This window comes from Heterodontus francisci, chromosome 4, assembly GCF_036365525.1.
Source record: "Heterodontus francisci isolate sHetFra1 chromosome 4, sHetFra1.hap1, whole genome shotgun sequence".
Lineage (NCBI taxonomy): Eukaryota > Metazoa > Chordata > Chondrichthyes > Heterodontiformes > Heterodontidae > Heterodontus > Heterodontus francisci.
Genome location: NC_090374.1, coordinates 109,058,649 through 109,079,921, shown reverse-complemented (window position 1 = coordinate 109,079,921; position 21,273 = coordinate 109,058,649). Strand labels below are relative to the sequence as shown.

The 21,273-nt window shown below is 44.4% G+C and overlaps 1 protein-coding gene across 4 annotated transcripts in view; it reads right to left on the bottom strand.

The window, feature by feature from the left end:
* The window catches only part of pcsk5b (proprotein convertase subtilisin/kexin type 5b), a 503,063-nt gene that overhangs the window by 223,086 nt on the left and 258,704 nt on the right, over positions 1–21,273 (bottom strand). For all 4 annotated transcript variants that reach the window (XM_068029979.1, XM_068029980.1, XM_068029981.1 and 1 more), the window contains exon 14: positions 17,765–17,908. In XM_068029979.1, coding sequence (XP_067886080.1) covers positions 17,765–17,908 — 144 coding nt within the window. The remainder of the gene's footprint in view (positions 1–17,764; positions 17,909–21,273) is intronic.

Here is a 21,273-nt window from a genome sequence, read left to right as displayed (position 1 = left end):
CCAGTCGTCAAAACCCCCCTCTCGGCCTTTCTGGTGGGGTCCAAAGGAGTGCAGGGCACGACGTTTGGCACCAGTATGGCTGCAGGAACTGCCGGAAACATGCCAAAGGTGACACATGACCGCCTACGGGGTTCCGCTCCGGATTTTCTGTTAGGGTTTACTCCCTTAGCCTTGGTCTCTCCTGAGACGCCCACAAGGCAGTGGGGTTGTTGGGGCCCCTAAACAGGTGTAGGATGGTGCCGATGGGAGGAGGGGATGCGAGGAGGAGGGGTAGAGGGAGGTGGGTGCGAGGGGGAGCTGGGAAGGGGGCTGTAAGTGGGTGGGGGTGGTGCAGGGGAAGGCGGTGCGGGGGGAAGATGGTGCGAGGGGGGGCGGGCTGGGACGGGGTTGTGAGGGGTTGAGCTGAGGGGGTGGAGCAGGGAAGGGGGGAAAGGGGGGGGTGAAGGGGGGAAAGGGGGGGTGAAGGGGGGAAAGCTGGTGCAGGTAATAAGCCATTTCCTCAGTGCCCACCATCGACGTCCGGAAAGCTCATCCACGTCCTTTGGGAGGTGAAGCATCTTTTGGCAGACTTACAGAGGTAATTACATTCGCTAAGGGTTTTTTTTTTGCAGTGGTTTAAATAAAGGCATGCAGCATTGCCGACAGTGCGCTGCAGATGCTCTCCGAGCCATCTCCCGCAGGCGCTTTGAAGTTGCGGCCGGGGGGCCGTTCGTGGATTTTTTGGGTGATTGGGGCACCTTTTCTCAAGACTTCTCTAGGGTCCTGCTGCTCCTTCTTCACCTCAATGGACTTACCGCACGCCGTGGCTGCAGACACTCTGAGCGGTGAAGACAGCAGGATCGGAGATTAAAGTATCGACAGCTGTGCTTTTCAGTTTCGTCCGGATCAATTTCATTGAGAAAACAAAGAGCAGGTGTGGCTGGGGGAGGGCAGTGGGCCCAGGTAAAATACACTAAACTAACTGTTAGCTTTTAGTTAGGGCTAAAATGAACTGATTTAAAGAGCCAGGGGAGTTTAAACAGTTTAAGAGGGTAGATTGGGGGAGAAAACATTAGGAATGGGAGCAGATGGCCATGGATAGAGTTGAACAGTAAGGGAGCTTCCTAGGGAGCTTACAGCCCAGGAGCCATCTTGAACCGCAGAGTTCAGAGGGCAACACCTATGCAGTCATATTCAGCTGGCCTCAGACACCGGAAACATCAGAGGAATGTATGATGGCATGGAGAGCTCTTGCACCAACCATCAAGAAGATCGCCCCCCTCAAATCTAAATCAGGGGACATAATCACTGACCAACACAAACAAATGGACCGCTGGGTTGAGCACTACCTAGAACGGTACTCCAGGGAGAATGCTGTCACTGAGGCTGCCCTCAATGCAGCCCAGCCTCTACCAGTCATGGATGAGCTGGACATACAGCCAACCAAATCGGAACTCAGTGATGCCATTGATTCTCTAGCCAGCAGAAAAGCCCCTGGGAAGGACAGCATTACCCCTGAAATAATCAAGAGTGCCAAGCCTGCTATACTCTCAGCACTACATGAACTGCTATGCCTGTGCTGGGACGAGGGAGCAGTACCCCAGGACATGCGCGATGCCAATATCATCACCCTCTATAAAAACAAAGGTGACCGCGGTGACTGCAACAACTACCATGGAATCTCCCTGCTCAGCATAGTGGGGAAAGTCTTTGCTCGAGTCGCTCTGAACAGGCTCCAGAAGCTGGCCGAGCGCGTCTACCCTGAGGCACAGTGTGGCTTTCGTGCAGAGAGATCGACCGTTGACATGCTGTTCTCCCTTCGTCAGATACAGGAGAAATGCCGTGAACAACAGATGCCCCTCTACATTGCTTTCATTGATCTCACCAAAGCCTTTGACCTCGTCAGTAGACGTGGTCTTTTCAGACTACTAGAAAAGATTGGATGCCCACCAAAGCTACTAAGTATCATCACCTCATTCCATGACAATATGAAAGGCACAATTCAACATGGTGGCTCCTCATCAGAGTCCTTTCCTATCCTGAGTGGCGTGAAACAGGGCTGTGTTCTCGCACCTACACTGCTTGGGATCTTCTTCTCCCTGCTGCTCTCACATGAGTTCAAGTCTTCAGAAGAAGGAATTTTCCTCCCGTCTAAGAGCGAAGTCCAAAGTACGGAAAGTCCTAATCAGGGAACTCCTCTTTGCTGACGATGCTGCTTTAACATCTCACACTGAAGAGTACCTGCAGAGTCTCATCGACAGGTTTGTGGCTGCCTGCAATGAATTTGGCCTAACCATCAGCCTCAAGAAAACCAACATCATGGGGCAGGACGTCAGAAATGCTCCATCCATCAATATTGGCGACCACGCTCTGGAAGTGGTTCAAGAGTTCACCTACCTAGGCTCAACTATCACCAGTAACCTGTCTCTAGATGCAGAAATCAACAAGCACATGGGTAAGGCTTCCACTGCTATGTCCAGACTGGCCAAGAGAGTGTGGGAAAATGGCGCACTGACACGGAACACAAAAGTCTGAGTGTATCAGGCCTGTGTCCTCAGTACCTTGCTCTATGGCAGCGAGGCCTGGACAACGTATGCCAGCCAAGAGTGACGTCTCAATTCATTCCATCTTCGCTGCCTCCGGAGAATACTTGGCATCAGGTGGCAGGACCGTATCTCCAACACAAAAGTCCTCGAAGCGGCCAACATCCCCAGCTTGTACACACTACTGAGTCAGCGGCACTTGAGATGGCTTGGCCATGTGAGCCTCATGGAAGATGGCAGGATCCCCAAAGACACGTTGTACAGCGAGCTCGCCACTGGTATCAGACCCACCGGCCGTCCATGTCTCCGCTATAAAGACGTCTGCAAACGCGACATGAAATCCTGTGACATTGATCACAAGTCGTGGGAGTCAGTTGCCAGCGTCCACCAGAGCTGGCGGGCAGCCATAAAGACAGGGCTAAAATGTGGCGAGTCGAAGAGACTTAGTAGTTGGCAGGAAAAAAGAGAGGCGCAAGGGGAGAGCCAACTGTGCAACAGCCCCGACAAACAAATTTCTCTGCAGCACCTGTGGAAGAGTCTGTCACTCTAGAATTGGCCTTTATAGCCACTCCAGGCGCTGCTTCACAAACCACTGACCACCTCCAGGCGCGTAGCCATTGTCTCTCGAGATAAGGAGGCCCAAAAGAAAAGAATGATCACTACCACCAAAATGCTCTCCCACAGATACCTCTTCTAACTGCCCAGCTTCATTCCCTAAAACTAAAATCCAGAACTGCCCCATCTCTTGTTGAACTTGCTATGTACTGGCTAAAAATGTTCTCCTAAATGCATTTTAAGAATTGTGCGCCCTCTAAACCTTTTACTCTGATTCTATCCCAGTTAATATTGAAGTCCCTTACTATACTGCACTATTGTTTTGGCACTTCAGGGATTTACCTGCATATTTGCTTTTCTATCTCCCTCTGACTGGGAGTCGGGTACTCCCAGCAGTGTGATTTTCACTTTTTTGTTCATCAGTTCAATTCATCTAGCCACATTTGATGATCCTTCTCGCATATAATCTCTCCTCACAGCTGTAATTATTTCTTTCAACCTACCTTCTTTTTATCCCTCTCTCTATCCCATCTGTAACCAGTAATGTTGAGCTGCCATTCCGGTCCTTCTTGAAGCCATGTTTTAGTAATAGCTAGATCATACTTCCAAATGTTTATGCATGTCCTCAGCTGAACTGCCTTATTTACCAAACTCCTTGTTTTGAAGTATATACCATTTAGTACTGCCAAACTCCTTTGTTGTCTATTTTCTAGCCTTTGCTTCCTCTGCCTTCTACACTCGCTCGCTAATTTTCTGCCATCCATTTCCAGCTTTGCTCCTTTCCCTTCTGAATCTACACAGGTCCCATCCTCCTGCCAAGCTAGTCTAAATCCTCCCTGCAACAATATTGGTCTCAGCCCTGTTGAGATGTAACCAGTCCAGCTTGTACATGTCCCACCTCCCAAAAGAACTGGTTCCAATGCCCCAGGAAATTAAAGCCCTCCCTCCTGCACCATCTCTCCAACTATGCATTCATCTCGAGGTCCGACTTATTAATTTCTTTCCTAGCTCCCCATAATCTGCCTGCAGGTACTCATTCCTCTTTCTACTTAGGTCATTGGTACTGATATGGACCACGACCTCTGGCTGTTCACTCTCCCCCCACCCTCAATGTTCTGTAGACACCTTCCAGAAACCTTGAGCTCAAGCTACTCCAGCTGACAACACTCCATGCAAAGTGGTTGCTCAGGACACAAGCAGTGTCCTGCAGTTCCCACATGGCATAGGCTCTGCATTTGATGGCACTGAGGTGCCGTCCCATGCCTCTATTTGCTAAACTACTATCTATCTAGAGTTGCTTTAATTTTGAAAAAACTGTGAACAAGAATCATAGAAAGCTGAGAGCACAGGGGGCGGCCATTTGGCCCATCAAGTCTGTGCCGGCTCTCTACAAGAGCAGCTCAGCTAGTCCCACCTCCCCGACCTCTCTGCAGCCCTGCAACCTAATCCCCCTCAGATGGTTATCCAATTCCGTTTTGAAAGCCACAATTGTATCTGCCTCCACCATATTGTCAGGCAGTGCATCCCAGATCCTAACCACTCTGTGCAAAAACATGTTTTCCTCCTATCGGTATTGGTCCTTTTGCGTTCACCTTAAATCATAGAAAGTTTAAGCCACAGAAAGAGGCCACTTGACTTATCGTGTCTGTGCCAGCTGAAAAACTATCCACCTATTCTCATCCCACCTTCCAGCATTTGGTCTGTAGCCCTGCAGATCACGGCACTGGAGGTGCATATCTAGACTCCTTTTGAACAAGTGGAGGGTTTCTGCCTCAACTACCCTTTCAGGCAGTAAGTTCCAGACCCACACCACCGTTTGGGTTAAAAAGCTTTCCCTCATCTCCCCTCTAATTTTCCATCAATCACTTTAAATCTATGCCCCCTGGTCACTGACCTCTCTGCTAAGGTGAATAGACCTTCACCTCCATTCTATCCAGGTCCCTCACAATTTTGTACATTTCAATCAGATCTCCCCTCAGCCTTTGCAGTTCCAAGGAGAACAACCCCAGCCTATCCAAACTTTCCCCATAGCTACATTTTTCCAGTCCTGGCAACATCCGTAAATCTCCTTTGTGTACCCTCTGTAATGCAATTACATCCTGTAATGAGGTTACCAGAACTGCACGCAGTACTCAAGCTGTGGCCTAACCAATGAGGTATACAGTTCCAGCATAACCTCCCTGCTCTTATATTCTATACCTTGGCTAAAAAAGGAAAGGATTCCATAAGCCTTCTTAACCACCTTATCGACCTGCCTTGCTACCTTCAGGGATCTGTGAACATTCACTCCAAGGTCCCTCACTTCCTCTACACTTCAGTATTTTCCTTTGCCTTTTTTGACCTCTCCAAATGCATCACCTCACACTTCTCCAGGTTGAATTCCATTCGCCACTTCTCTGCCCATCTGACCAGACCACCAATATCTTCCTGCAGCCTATAGCTATCCTCCTCGCTATCTACCACACGGCCAATCTTTGTATCGTCTGCAAACATCTTGATCATGCCCCCTACATTTAGATCCAAATCTTTAATATACACCACAAAAAGCAAGGGACCCAGTACTGAGTCCTGCGGAACGTCAGTGGAAACAGCCCTCCAGTTGCAAAAACAGCCGTCAACAATGATCCTTTGTTTCCTGCCACTGAGTCAATTTTGTATCCACCTTGCTGCATTTCCCTGAATCGCATGGGATTTTATTTTTTTTAACCAGTGGAACCTTGTCAAAAGCTAAAATCCATGCAGACCACATTAACTGCACTACCCTCATTAATCTTCCTTGTTACTTCTTCAAAAAATTCGATCAAGTTGGCCAAACAAGATCTTCCCTTAACAAATCCATGCTGACTGTCCTTGATTAACCTGTGCCTAAGTAACAGTTTATTCTGTCTCAGAATAGATTCCAATCATTTGTCCATTACTGAGGTTAGACTGACTGACCTGTAATTATTTGGTCTATCCCTTGCTCCCTTTTTAAACAGAGGTAGAACGTTAGCAGTTCTCCAATCCTTCGGCACCACACCTGCATCCAGGAAGGACTGGAAAATGATGGTCAAACCTTCTGCTATTTCCTCCCTTATTTATTTTTACAGCCTGGGGTACATTTCATCCGGCCCTGGTGATTTATCAACTTTCAAGGATGTTAACCCCATTAATACTTCCTCTCTCCATATGTTTATCACATCCAATACTTCACACTCTTCCTTCTTAACTACAACATCTGCATCATCCTCCCCCCCCCTTTTGTAAAGACAGACACAACGTATTGACACATGAAAAACCATACCAACATCTTCTGCCCCTACACATAGGTATCCTTTTTGGTCTTTTATGGGCCCTAGTCTCTCCTTAGTTATCCTCTTACTCTTAATGTATTGATAAAACATCTTTGGGTTCACCTTGATTTTGCTTGTCAATATTCTTTCAAGCCCTCTCTTTGCTTTCCTAATTTCCTTTTTGTTTTCACCCCTCCACTTTCTATACTCCTCTCGGCTTTCTGTAGTATTGAGTTCTTGGTGTCGGACATAAGCTTTCCTTTTCTGCCTCATTTTATTCTGTAAGCGCCATGGCATCCATGGGGCTCTAGATTTGGCTGTCTCACCCTTTTTTTTTGTGGGAACATGTTTACTCTGAACTCCTTGAATCTCTCCTTTGAATGCCTCCCATTGTTCTGACACTGATTCACCTTCAAGTAGCTGCTTCCAGTTCACTTTCGCTAAGTCACTCCTCAGTTTAGTAAAATTGGCCTCGCCCCAATTGAGAATTCTAACTCCTGTTCTATCTCTGTCCTTTTCCATAATTATGTTAAAACTGACTGAACTATGATCACTACCACCAAAATGCTCTCCCACTGCCACTCCTTCCACCTGCCCATTTTCATTTCCTAAAACTAAATCTAAAACTGCACCCTCCCTTGTTGGACTTGCTACACACTGGCCAAAAAAGTTCTCCTTCAATTCCTCTTACACTAAAACTATCCCAGTTAATATTGGGGTAGTTAAAATCCCCATACTATTAATGCCCTATTGTTCTTGCAGTTCTCAGAGATTTGCCTACATATCTGCTCTTTTATCTCCCTCTGACTGCTTGGGGGTCTCCCAGGACTGGGATTGCCCCTTTTTTGTTCCTCAGCTCAATCCATATGGCCTCATTTGATGAACCTTCCAACAGATCATCCCTCCTCACAGCTGTAATAGTTTCCTTGACCAAAATTGCCACTCCCCCTCCTTTCTTATCCCCCTCCCCATCGCATCTGAAAACCCTGTAACCAGGAAGATTGAGCTGCCGTTCCTATCTCTCCTTAAGACATGGTTCTGTAATAGCTATGATATCATACTGCCATGTGTCTATCTGTGCCCTCAGCTCATCTGCTTTATTTGCTATACTCCTTGCATTGTAATGGATACCCTTGAGCATTGCCAAACTTTTTTTTCTAACCTTTGTTTCCTCTGTCTTCCAGACTCCTACATTAATTTTCTGCCTTCCATTTTCATTTCTAGTTTTGTCCCAACTAAGTCTACCCTCAGGTCCCCATCCCCCCGCCAAGCTAGTTTAAACCTTCCCCAACAGCACGGACAAAACGTCCCACAAGGAACTCAGTCCTGGCTCTGTTCAGGTGCAACCCGTCCAGCCTGTACAGGTCCCATCTCCCATAGAGCCGGTCGGTCCCAATGTCCCAGGAATCTAAAGCCTGCACCATCTTTCCTGCCATGCATTCATCTGTCTTATTCCTCTATTTCTATACTCACTTGCACATGACATGAAGAGTAATCCGGAGATGACTACATTTGAGGTCATGCGTGCTAATTTCTTACCTAGCTCCCTAAATTCTGATGGGCAGGACTACATCACATTTTCTACCTATGTTGTTGGTTCTGATGTGGACCATGACTGCTGGCTATTCACCCTCCCCCTTCAGGATGCTCTGCAGCTGCTCAGTGACATCCTTGACCCTGGCACCAGGGAGGCAACACACCATCCTGGATTCATGTCTGCAGCCACAGAAACGCCTGGTTGTTCCCCTGACTATTGAAGCATCCATCATTATGGCTCTTCCAGTCTTCCGTGTACCCCATTGTGCAGCTGAGCCATCCATGGTGCCATGGACTTGGCTCTGGTTGCACTTCCCAGGTGAAGCATCACTTTCCTCAGTATTCAGAACTGAATACCTGTTGAAGAGAGAGACGCACTCAGGGGTCTCCTGCACTACCTGCCTGATCCTTATTGACTATTTGGTGGTCACCAATTACCTGTCTCCCTGCATACTCTTAAGCTGTGGTGTGACCACATTTATAAACATGCTATCCACGTAGCTCTCATCCTCATGAATGCAACCGCAGTGTCATCAGCTGCCACTCAAGCTCCAAAACCCGGAGCTCGAGGTGCTGCAATTGACAACACTTCCTGCACAAATGTTTCTCCAGGATACATGAAACATCCTGGAGCTCCCACATAGCACAGGAGATGCACTCTTGAGGTTGAAGCACCCCTGCCATTCCTTTATTTATTAGTTGACCCTTTGCTACTGCTAAAAAAAAAAACCTTACCAATACTACAGCACCTTTGATTAATAAAACCTTACTAGCACTGATAAATCCTACTAAAATAAAAATATAGTTCACTTGTTAAAATAAACCTTACTAAAAAAAAAACTCACCAGATACTCACTTGTTCCTTACCATAACCCAGCTATTTACTGATACTCCCCAACAGCAATTATTCACCAACCAATCACCTTGCAGCTTTCCTGTGATGTCACTGTTCACTTTGTTTACAAACATAGGTGTGCCTGGATCCTCTCCACTGCTCTCCCGGAAGGTAAATTGGTGTCCTCTGGTTCTCAACCCTTCCACCAATGGGAACAGTTTCCCTCTCTCTACTCTGTCAAGAACCCTCATGATTTTGAACACCTCTGTCAAATCTCCTCTCAACCTTCTCTTCTCTAAGGCAAACAACCCCAACTTCTCCAATCTATCCACGTAACTAAAATCCTGGGAACCATTCCAGCAAATATTTTCTGCACCCTTTCGAAAGCCTTCATATCCTTCCTAAAGTGCGGTGCCTAGAATTAGGAACATAGGAACAGGAGTAGGTCATTCAGTCCATCAAGCCTGCCCCATCATTCAATATGATCATGGCGGATCTTCCACTTCAATGCCTTTTTCCCACACTATCCCCCTATCCCTTTATGTCATTTGTATTTAGAAATCTGTCAATCTCTGCTTTAAACATACACAATGACTGAGCTTCCACAGCCCTCTGGGGTAGAGAATTCCAAAGATTCACAACCCCCTAGTAAAGAAATTTCTCCTCATCTCTGTCCTAAATGGCTTCCCCTTATTTTGAAATTGTGTCCCTGGTTCTAGACTCCCCAACCAGGGGAAACATCTTAGCTGCATCTACCCTGTCTATCCCTTCAAGTATTTTGTAGGTTTCAATGAGATCACCTTTCATTCTTCAAAACTAGAGAATACAGGCCCAGTTTCACCAATCTCTCTTCATAGGACAATCCCACCATCTTGGGAACAAGTCTGGTGAATCTTTGTTGTACTCCCTCTATGGTAATAATATCCTTCCGAAGGTAAGGGGACCAAGACTGCACACAGTACTCTAATTGCAGTCTAACCGAGGTTCTATACGATTGAAGCAAGACTTCACTACTCCTGGACTTAAATCCTCGTGATAAAGGGTAACATACTATTAACCTTCTTAATTGTTTGCAACACCTGCATGTTAGCTTTCAGTGACTTATTGGCAAAGACACCCAGGTCTCTTTGTACATCTACACTTTCTAATCTCTTACCATTTAATAAATAATCTGCACATCTCTTCCTCCTACAAAAATGGATAACCTCACGTTTTTCCACATTATATTCCATCTGCCACGTTCTTGCCCACTAATTCTGTCCAATTCCCCTTTAAGCCGCTTTGCATCTTCCTCACAACACACATTCCCACCTAGTTTTGTGTCATCTGCGAACTTGAAAATATTATATTTGGTCCCCACATACAAATCATTGATATATATTGTGAACAGCTGGGGCCCAAGCACTGATCCCTGTGGTACCCCATTAGTCAGAGCCTGCCAACGCGAGAATGACCCGTTTATTCCTACTCTCTGCTTTCTGCCTGTTAACCAATCCTTAATCCATGCCAGTATATTACCTCATATCTCATGTACTTTAAATTTGCTAACCAATCGCCTGTGGGGGACTTTATCTAAAGCCTTCAGAAAATCCAAGTATACCACATCCACCGATTCCCCTTCATCAATTCTGTTTGCAACATCCTCAAAAAACTCCAACAGGTTTTCCCATTCATAAATCCATGTTGACTATGCCCAATCAGATCATTATTATCCAAATGTCCATTTATCATATCCTTTAGAATAAATTTTAGCATTTTCCCAACGACTGATGTAAGACTAACAGGTCTGTAATTCCCCATTTTCTCTCTCCCTCCCTTCTTAAATAGCGGGGTGACATTTGTGACCTTCCAATCTGCAGGACCCGCTCCAGAATCGATAGAATTTTGGATGATCACCAATGCATCCACTATCTCCATAGCTAACTCTTTCAACACTCTTGGATGTAGAATATCAGGTCCTGGGGACTTATCAACCTTCAGCCCCATTAATTTCTCCAATACAACCTTCTTATTCACACTAATTTCCTTCAATTCCTCATTCCCCCCAATCTCTTGGATCTCTAATTCTGAGAGATTTCTTGTATCTTCCTGAGTGAAGACAGACACACAGTAATCATTTAGCTTCTCTGCCATTTTTCTATTCCCCATTATAAATTCTCCTGACTCTGTCTGTAATGGACCTACATTTGTCTAAGCCAAACGTTTCCTTTTTACATACTTGTATAAACTTTTACAATCCATTTTGATATTCTTTGCTAGCTTACATTCATATTCTATTCTCCTTTTCTTCATCAGTTTCTTGGTTCTCCTTTGCTGTATTCTAAAATCCTCTCAATCCTCAGGTTTACTACTATTTCTGGAAACTTTATAGGCCCTTTCTTTTAATCGTACACAATCCTTAACTTCCTTTGTTATCCACGGTTAACTGCCTTTACTTTTGGGGTTTTTGTGCCTTGAAGGAATGTATAGTTGCTGCAAACTATGTAATATTTCTTAAAGACTAATCCATTGCCTATGTACTGTCATACCTTTCAATGTATTTTCCCAATCCACCTCAGCTAGTTTGCCAGTCATACCTTCATCATTTCCTTTGTTCAAATTTAATACCCTGGCTTCAGATTGAACTACCTCACTTTCAAACAATGTAAAATTCTATCATATTATGATCACTCATCCCTAAAGGTTCTTTTACAACCAGATTAATAATTAGACTTTTCTCATCACATAATACTAGATCTAAAATAGCCTGTTTTCTAGTCAGTTCCTTTTCATTGCAGCAGCTTTTTCGGGAGCAGAGAGTGCGAGCGAGTGAGCAGCTGGGAAGGTCAGTTTAAAGTAAACTTAATTTCTTTTTGTTTTCGGCGGAGACCAGGGGGCTGCTGGGTAAGTAAAACCCTATATATTTGGGCCGTTTCTGAATCCGAGACACTACACCTGTAGTGTCTCCCACCCGCCCTCCTCCTCTAACCAAAAAAAAGGACTCGGTGGTGTGTAGGTAAGGTAAGGCTTTTTCTATTTCTCTTTTTTTTTTTTAAATCGTGTGATTGGTAAAAAACTTTTCGTTCCTTTTTCATTTAACTAAGTTTAAGCTTAAGATTAAAAATGGCAGGAGATCTCAGACCCGTGACATGCTCCTCTTGCTCAATGTGGGAGCTCAGGGACATGGCTGATGTCCCTGACTCCTTCACGTGCAGGAAGTGTGTCCAGCTGCAGCTCTTGTTAGACCGCATGACGGCTCTGGAGCTGCGGATGGACTCACTTTGGAGCATCTGCGATGCTGAGGAGGTCGTGGATAGCACGTTTAGCAAATTGGTCACACCGCAGATTAGGATTGCTGAGGGAGAAAGGGAATGGGTGACCAAAAGGCAGAGAAAGAGCAGGAAGGCAGCGCAGGTGTCCCCTGCGGTCATCTCCCTCCACAACAGGTATACCGTTTTGGATACTGTTGAGGGAGATGGCTCACCAGGGGAAGGCAGCAGTAGCCAGGTTCATGGCACCGTGGCTGGCTCTGCTGTTCAGAAGGGCGGGAAAAAGAGTGGAAGGGCTATAGTCATAGGGGATTCGATTGTAAGGGGAGTAGATAGGCGGTTCTGTGGTCGAAAACGAGACTCCCGAATGGTATGTTGCCTCCCTGGTGCACGGGTCAGGGATGTCTCAGATCGGCTGCACAACATTCTGAAGGGGGAGGGTGAACAGCCAGTTGTCGTTGTGCACATTGGCACCAATGATATAGGTAAAAAACGGGATGAGGTCCTACAAGCAGAATTTAGGGAGTTAGGAGCCAAGTTAAAAAGTAGGACCTCAGAGGTAGTAATCTCAGGATTGCTACCAGTGCCACGTGATAGTCAGAGTAGAAATGAAAGAATAGTCAGGATGAATGCGTGGCTTGAGAGATGGTGCAGGAGGGAGGGGTTCAGATTTTTGGGACATTGGGACCGGTTCTGGGGGAGGTGGGACTATTACAAATTGGACGGTCTACACCTGGGCCGGACTGGAACCAATGTCCTTGGGGGTGCTTTTGCTAACGCTGTTGGGGAGGGTTTAAACTAATGTGGCAGGGGAATGGGAACCAAATGAGGTCAGTAGAGAGTAAGGATGTAGTAACTAAAGCCTGTAATGAACTAGATAATGAAGTCAGCGTGACTAAGGGAAAGAGTAGGCTGGGAGCAGATGATGAAAGCAAAGGGACTGGTGGTCTGAGGTGTATTTGTTTTAATGCAAGAAGTGTAGTAGGTAAGGCAGATGAACCTAGGGCTTGGATTAGTACCTGGGAGTATGATGTTATTGCTATTACTGAGACTTGGTTAAGGGAAGGGCATGATTGGCAACTAAATATCCCAGGATACCGATGCTTCAGGCAGGATAGAGAGGGAGGTAAAAGGGGTGGAGGAGTTGCATTACTGGTCAAAGAGGATATCACAGCTGTGCTGAAGGAAGGCACTCTGGAGGACACGAGCTGTGAGGCAATATGGGCAGAACTCAGAAATAGGAAGGGTGCGGTAACAATGTTGGGGCTGTACTACAGGCCTCCCAACAGCGAGCGTGAGATAGAGGTACAAATATGTAAACAGATTATGGAAAGCTGTAGGAGCAACAGGGTGGTGGTGATGGGAGATTTTAATTTTCCCAACATTGACTGGGATTCACTTAATGTTAGAGGTCTAGATAGAGCAGAATTTGTAAGGAGCATCCAGGAGGGTTTTCTAGAGCAGTATGTAAATAGTCCAACTCGGGAAGGGGCCATACTGGACCTGGTGTTGGGAAATGAGCCGGGCCAGGTGGTTGACGTTTCAGTAGGGGACTACTTTGGGAATAGTGATCACAATTCCGTAAGTTTTAGAATACTCATGGACAAAGACGAGAGTGGTCCTAAAGGAAGAGTGCTAAATTGGGGGAAGGCCAACTATACCAAAATTCGGCAGGAGCTGGGGAATGTAGATTGGGAGCAGCTGTTTGAAGGGAAATCCACATTTGATATGTGGGAGGCTTTTAAAGAGAGGTTGATTAGCGTGCAGGAGAGACATGTTCCTGTGAAAATGAGGGGTAGAAATGGCAAGATTAGGGAACCATGGATGACAGGTGAAATTGTGAGACTAGCTAAGAGGAAAAAGGAAGCATACATAAGGTCTAGGCGGCTGAAGAAAGACGAAGCTTTGAAAGAATATCGGGATTGTAGGCACAATCTGAAACGAGGAATTAAGAGGGCTAAAAGGGGTCATGAAATATCTTTAGCAAACAGGGTTAAGGAAAATCCCAAAGCCTTTTATTCATATATAAGGAGCAAGAGGGTAACTAGAGAAAGGATTGGCCCACTCAAGGACAAAGGAGGAAAGTTATGCGTGGAGTCAGAGAAAATGGGTGAGATTCTAAACGAGTACTTTGCATCGGTATTCACCGAGGAGAGGGACATGACGGATGTTGAGGTTAGGGACAGATGTTTGATTACTCTAGGTCAAGTCGGCATAAGGAGGGAGGAAGTGTTGGGTATTCTCAAAGGCACTAAGGTGGACAAGTCCCCAGGTCCGGATGGAATCTATCCCAGGTTACTGAGGGAAGCGAGAGAGGAAATAGTTGGGGCCTTAACAGATATCTTTGCAACATCCTTAAACACGGGTGAGGTCCCGGAGGACTGGAGAATTGCTAATGTTGTCCCCTTGTTTAAGAAGGGTAGCAGGGATAATCCAGGTAATTATAGACCGGTGAGCCTGACGTCAGTGGTAGGGAAGCTGCTGGAGAAGATACTGAGGGATAGGATCTATTCCCATCTGGAAGAAAATGGGCTTATCAGTGATAGGCAACATGGTTTTGTGCAGGGAAGGTCATGTCTTACCAACTTAATAGAATTCTTTGAGGAAGTGACAAAGTTGATTGATGAGGGAAGGGCTGTAGATGTCATATACATGGACTTCAGTAAGGCGTTTTGATAAGGTTCCCCATGGTAGGCTGATGGAGAAAGTGAAGGCGCATGGGGTCCAAGGTGTACTAGCTAGATGGATAAAGAACTGGCTGGGCAACAGGAGACAGAGAGTAGCCGTGGAAGGGAGTTTCTCAAAATGGAGACGTGTGACCAGTGGTGTTCCACAGGGACCCGTGCTGGGACCACTGTTGTTTGTGATATACATAAATGATTTGGTGGAAAGTATAGGTGGTCTGATTAGCAAATTTGCAGACGACACTAAGATTGGTGGAGTAGCAGATACTGAAGGGGACTGTCAGAGAATACAGCAGAATATAGATAGACTGGAGAGTTGGGCAGAGAAATGGCAGATGGAGTTCAATCAGGGCAAATGCGAGGTGATGCATTTTGGAAGATCCAATTCAAGAGTGAACTATACAGTAAATGGAAAAGTCCTGGGGAAAATTGAAGTACAGAGAGATTTGGGTGTTCAGGTCCATTGTTCCCTGAAGGTGGCAACGCAGGTCAATAGAGTGGTCAAGAAGGCATACGGCATGCTTTCCTTCATCGGACGGGATATTGAGTACAAGAGTTGGCAGGTCATGTTACAGTTGTATAAGACTTTGGTTCGGCCACATTTGGAATACTGCGTGCAGTTCTGGTCGCCACATTACCAAAAGGATGTGGATGCTTTGGAGAGGGTGCAGAGGAGATTCACCAGGATGTTGCCTGGTATGGAGGGCACTAGCTATGAAGAGAGGTTGAGTAGATTAGGATTATTTTCATTAGAAAGACAGAGGTTGAGGGGGGACCTGATTGAGGTGTACAATATCATGAGAGGTATAGACAGAGTGGATAGCAAGAAGCTTTTTCCCCCAGAGTGGGGGATTCAATTACAAGGGGACACGAGTTCAAAGTGAAAGGGGAAAAGTTTAGGGGGGATATGCGTGGAAATTTCTTTACGCAGAGGGTGGTGGGTGCATGGAACGCTTTGCCAGCGGAGGTGGTAGACGCGGGCACGATAGCGTCTTTTAAGATGTATCTAGACAGATACATGAATGGGCAGGAAGTAAAGAGATACAGACCCTTAGAAAATAGGCGACAGGTTTAGATAGAGGATTTGGATCGGCGTAGGCTTGGAGGGCCGAAGGGCCTGTTCCTGTGCTGTAATTTTCTTTGTTCTTTGTTCATACTGCTCTAGAAAACCATCCCTAACACACTCCAGAAACTCGTCCTCCACAGCATTTAGTGCTCATTAGGTTCACCCAGTCTATATGCAGATTGAAATCACCCATGATTACTGTATTACCTATGCCACATGCTTCTCTAATCTCTGATTATTGCCATGCCCCACACAACCACTACTGTTTGGTGGCCTGTAAACAACTCCTACCAATGTTTGCTGCCCCTTGCTGTTTCTTAGCTCCACCTAAACAGATTCCACATTTTGTTCTTCTGATCTGAGATCCTCTCTTACTTATGTATTGATCCCATCCCTTATCAAGGCAACACCACCTCTTTTTCCTTTTTGCCTGTCTTTCCTAAATGTCAAATATCCTTGAATATTCAGTTCCTAGTTTTGGTCACCCTGCAGCCACATTTCTGTTATGGCAATTGGATCATACTTATTTACCTCTATTTGGGCCTTTAAATCATCTATCTTGTTGCGAATGCTGCCTGCATTCAGGTCGAGTGCCCTTTACCTTGTCTCCTTGACATTCTGCATACTAAGCCTAGTTGATGCTCACCATTGTTTTGTCTGCTTGACCCACCTCAGTCCCCAGAACTAGATCCAGCAATGCATCATTCCTCCTTGGGCCAGAAACATACTGATCAAGAAAATTCTCCTGAACAGACTTCAGAAACTCTTCCCCCTCTCTGTCGTTTACACAATTACTATCACAGTCTATATTGCAATGTTCAAAGTCCCCCATTATGACTGGTGCATAGTTTTTGCACCTCTTTGTATTGTATTGTCCCTTCATATTTGCTATTCTATATCTTTCCCACTAGTTGGTGGCCTATAGAATATACTCAGTAGTGTAATGGCACCTATGTCGCTCCTCAACTCTGACAAAATAGACTCAGTCCCTGACTCCTCAAGGACATCCTCCCTCTCCAACACAGTTATATCTCCTTAATCAATGCTGCCACCCACCCTCTTCTGTTTTTTTCCTTCCCTATCTTTCCTGAACATCCTCTATCCAGGAATATTTCGCATCCGGTCCCACCCTTTTCTGAGTCAGATCTCCATTATCACTACAATGCCATATTCCCACAAAGGAAAACCAAGTTATCACTGTAGAAATAACTGATTAATATACAGCAACAGATATGACATGCTGGTATGTTTAAAAAAAAATACAGAATCTGATGACCTTAGGAACTCCCAAGATTCCCTTACGGTTCATCAAATAGTTAAAAGACTTCATCATTACGAGGAGCTTTCACTGAGATTTTGAACTACTCACTGTACAGGATGAGACAACTATCGCTTTTTAATTATAGGGTCTGGCTACATATAGGCAATCCTTTTGTCAACAGTGCAGTGAAGCTCAACAAAAACATTGCACAGGACCACCAACATAATAGACTAGTGAGTTTAGCCAACTCCAAAAGCATTATTTATCGGCCTTCAATAGGACACCGTTACATCATAGTCCTTTGTAAAGGACTTATGTTCTTCAGTTTAAAAAGTCATACCCAAGTATAAACTATAGATCCAAGTATAAATTCTTTTTACCTCTTTTAGAAAGTCCTGTGCTTCATATATAGATAAGTTCCTTTTTAATAGGACTATACCTAATCTTGGGTAATGCTCAACTCAACTCTCTTCTTCAGAATGACAGCTCCAAGGGTGCCCTGCAAATGACAGCTGCTCAAATGGCGCTGCAGATGAACTTGCAGTACATTAAAAATGTTCCCTGTTCTCGTTAATTTAACCAAAGCTGACATATTCATCCTCTTGTGCAATTTGAGGTAGAATGCCATACCATGCTCCATGCTATCAAATCAGTGCATGTTTGTTGTGTTGTGGGAGGAGGGCAAAGAGAGAAGGAAAGCAAGTGCAAGTTAAGGCATAGCCCTATCACTGTCTACCAAGAAAAGTGACTAATATATGTGTTCCCTACAGTATATTTCAACTTACCAGTATACTCATCTGGGTAGTCGTCAGGGACATCTTCCCTTGGGCTGGATCGTGCTTTAGGCTGATCAAATCTTGTTGTATATGAAGAGGAGTATGGATGGATAGATGTACCATGAAGTACGAGAGACCATTCCTTCAGTTTTCCTAAAGGCAAACATGATGATAGGGGAGTTGTAACAAACTAACAAGTACAGTAGACAATAGAACTGTAGAAAATAGACATTCATCAAATCTGTGGTATATCCAAGAACATCTGAAACCCAAGCAAAAAAAAAAAATCTTGTAGCTGGACTGAAACATTTTTAGCATCAGAAACAGATTAGGTGTCTAGGGGCTTGATTTACAAAACTGTCAATTCTAAAGGATGTGAAGAATAACTAAAATTGTTGTGCCTTTGATGACTTGCAACTTCCTTCAACTGAACATCAAGAACACTGAAGCTGTCATTTTCAGCACTTGTGCGAGATCCTCTCCCCTACCACTGATACCATCCCTCTTCCCATCCATTCACAGGCTGAAAGAATACTTCATGTTTGACCCCAAGTGGAGCTCCATATCCCACATTCTCTGCAGTACCAAGTCCACTTGCCTCCTTCTCTGAAACACATCCCATCCCTTTTTCACTTCCAGACACAATTATTCCAATGCGCTCCTTGCTGTCACTAGCAACAACTTCCATAAATTTCAACTTGTCTAAATGCAGCTACCCATTTCCTGTACCACTCATCATAACACTCCATTTCCATTGAGCTACAAGCTCCTCACCCCCAAGCCTTTAATTGAAAATCTTTGTTGTTATCTTAAAATTTCTTCAGAGCTTTGCACTTTCCTACACCTGTGAGCTATTCCAACCATCTATCCACATTTACTCTTCAGTCCTCCATCTCCAGCTTCCTGAATATTTCCCCACGCCTCCCATCCTTAGCCCCACCATTGGGTGCAGAGTTTTCAGTCACCTCAGCTTTAATCTCAAATTCCCTCCCTATACTCTTCCATCTCTCTACTTCTCTAATCTTTTAAAAATCGACTGAAAACTTACCGTTCCAAATTAGTTTTCAGTCACCTCTTCTAGCCTCTATTGGTGTCTGTTCCTCTATAAAGTATCTTCAAATAAAGGTACTATATAAATGAAAGTTGTCAACAGGGGGAGAAATCACTGGAACTGCAGCACTTTCTATTGGCATTATGTGTCCACAGCTAAATTTTGCTAGGATAAGGATTTCATAAGCAAGTTCACAGCTCACTCCTGGTGTACAAGTTGATCAAGAACAAGCATAAAATTTACTTACAATATGATTGATCTTTCTCTCTCTAAAATAGATAGATAGCTCAAGCTACATCCCTCGGGCCATTTCACACAGTAGATGACAGCATGACAGAAGCACTGTTAGGCAATATGGGGTAGGAGCTTGTACAAGAATCTTTTGGTGAAAAGAATGATGGATGGCTGGTCATAATAGATAAATTGTTATTTTAATATCTGTACTGTGGAGGGTGTGGTGGGTGGTCTCTTGTGGATATATCTCAAGAGGTTTAAAAATTATCCATTTACTGAAGATATTAAGATGGATAAATAATCATAAATAAAAGACAACTCCTCCAGGCGGGTAGCCCACGTCAATGAGAAACACTTTATAGAAGCCAGCTTGGGTGTGAATATACCTAAAAGCTGCATTCTTACAGTGATGCAGCAAAAAAAAAGTTTAATAAATGCATGTTGCCACAAGGAATAAATAATTATCTTAGGTTAAAGTTCTCTAAAGTAATCCACATAATAATAGTGCTCTTCTCTCACATATGCAATGGCCTCACTTTACCTGCCACCCTACCCAGTCTGGCCTACACATGATTATATTGCCATGTTGCATGGTTAACTATTAAAGGTCTCAAGAAAGGATGGGCAATAAATACCACTTTGTCACCAACATCTCCAGAACAAATCAAAAAAAAAAACTTAAAGTGTTAGTAGGTTTGTCCCAACTGTTTTTAAGTGATGTTCTTGTCCCATCAGGACTGGTGAGAAACTATTATTCAGAAAGAAAATAGCCGATTGGGAGAGATGGTCCTCCCCAATGAAATTTTCTCCCACTCCATGCAGCAAAATATCTAATCTCATAACATCTCATGCATCATCAATGCTAATTTCTCAGAACTGAGAAGTTTACAAGGCCTGACTACTCATTGATCAAGACTATTAGCTTTTTCTGCAACATCCCCGAAAAGGAGGAGTTACCACTTCCAGAACACTCAAAGGATGTTGAAGGTTATGTGCTTTGTGGCTCCTGATTCCTTGAACTGCATGGTTGGAATTGCCTCATGCTGGAGTTGCCAGAGGAACTATAATTGGGTGATCATATTTCTGAAAGAGATTGCATTAGTGTCCAGGAACCAATTATTAAAAATAATGTATTCTGCAAAAGTCAGCTTCAGTTCTTGTAATTTTTGTACTAATGCATTCCTCCCTGCTGTCTCCCTAATTTTACCCTCCAGCCTTCAAAAGAAAGTAGAAGGGTTCCAGTACCATGGATCATACCCAAGCTTCAAGGATTGGCATGCAATATGTTCCCAGCCTTCTGTGAGCAATGCAAGTCTCCTCTCTATGGCTGGGAAAGCATTCCCCCAGTGACAGAATTACCATCAGAAAATCAAAATAGCAACTAGAATGTTCAAATTTGCATCCCTGCTTCATAAAGCAGCTGTGCCATACCCCAAGATTATGTTTTTCATAAACTGGATAAAAAAAAAAGTTCGTCATGCTAACAATCTCAAATTATGAACTGAGTTTTTCCATTATGTTAATTACAGCCATCTCTCGTTAACATGACTGATATGACTTTTGTATATTATTTTCCCTTTGGCCCCCCCCCTCCCCCGAGTCTGCAGGAAAACAAAAAGTTGTATTTTTTTCACAACTGCTTTGAAACGCCAACTGAACATCCTTTAGTTGCATCAGAAACATTAGGCATATGGTTTGGAATACAATGCAGACAAAAAAAAAATCAAAACTTGGCTCAACACATAACCACTTGCAAATTAAATTATTTGATCAAAGGCTATTGCTCAACGTATTGGTTGAAAATAAACAGATCTGAAGTGATTAATAACACATTCTGAAACATTCTGGAAGAAATTACCCAGGAAACTCTGCCCGAGGGAATGAAATTAGACCTGTCCATGCACTTGATGTAATGGCACAATTCATGAACAGGTGGGACCAAAACTAATTAAACCTTTGAGACTTAACCCATTCACCAGGGGAAATGACCTGATGCACGTACTCCTGCTGAGTAGTTTGGACTAACAGATCTACTGTGTTTCAGGCACTTTTGTGGGCAATGCTTTGTGCAGCAAATAATGATGGGGATATCAATTTTTTTAACCATCTAGTCAGGCATATTGTGGCTTAGATGCAGCTTGGCACTCCCTATACACTCCTTTGATTAATGGAAAATGTTTTTAGTAATGCTGTTAGGCATGCAGTATTGTTTCCAGCGAGAATGCATTTCACC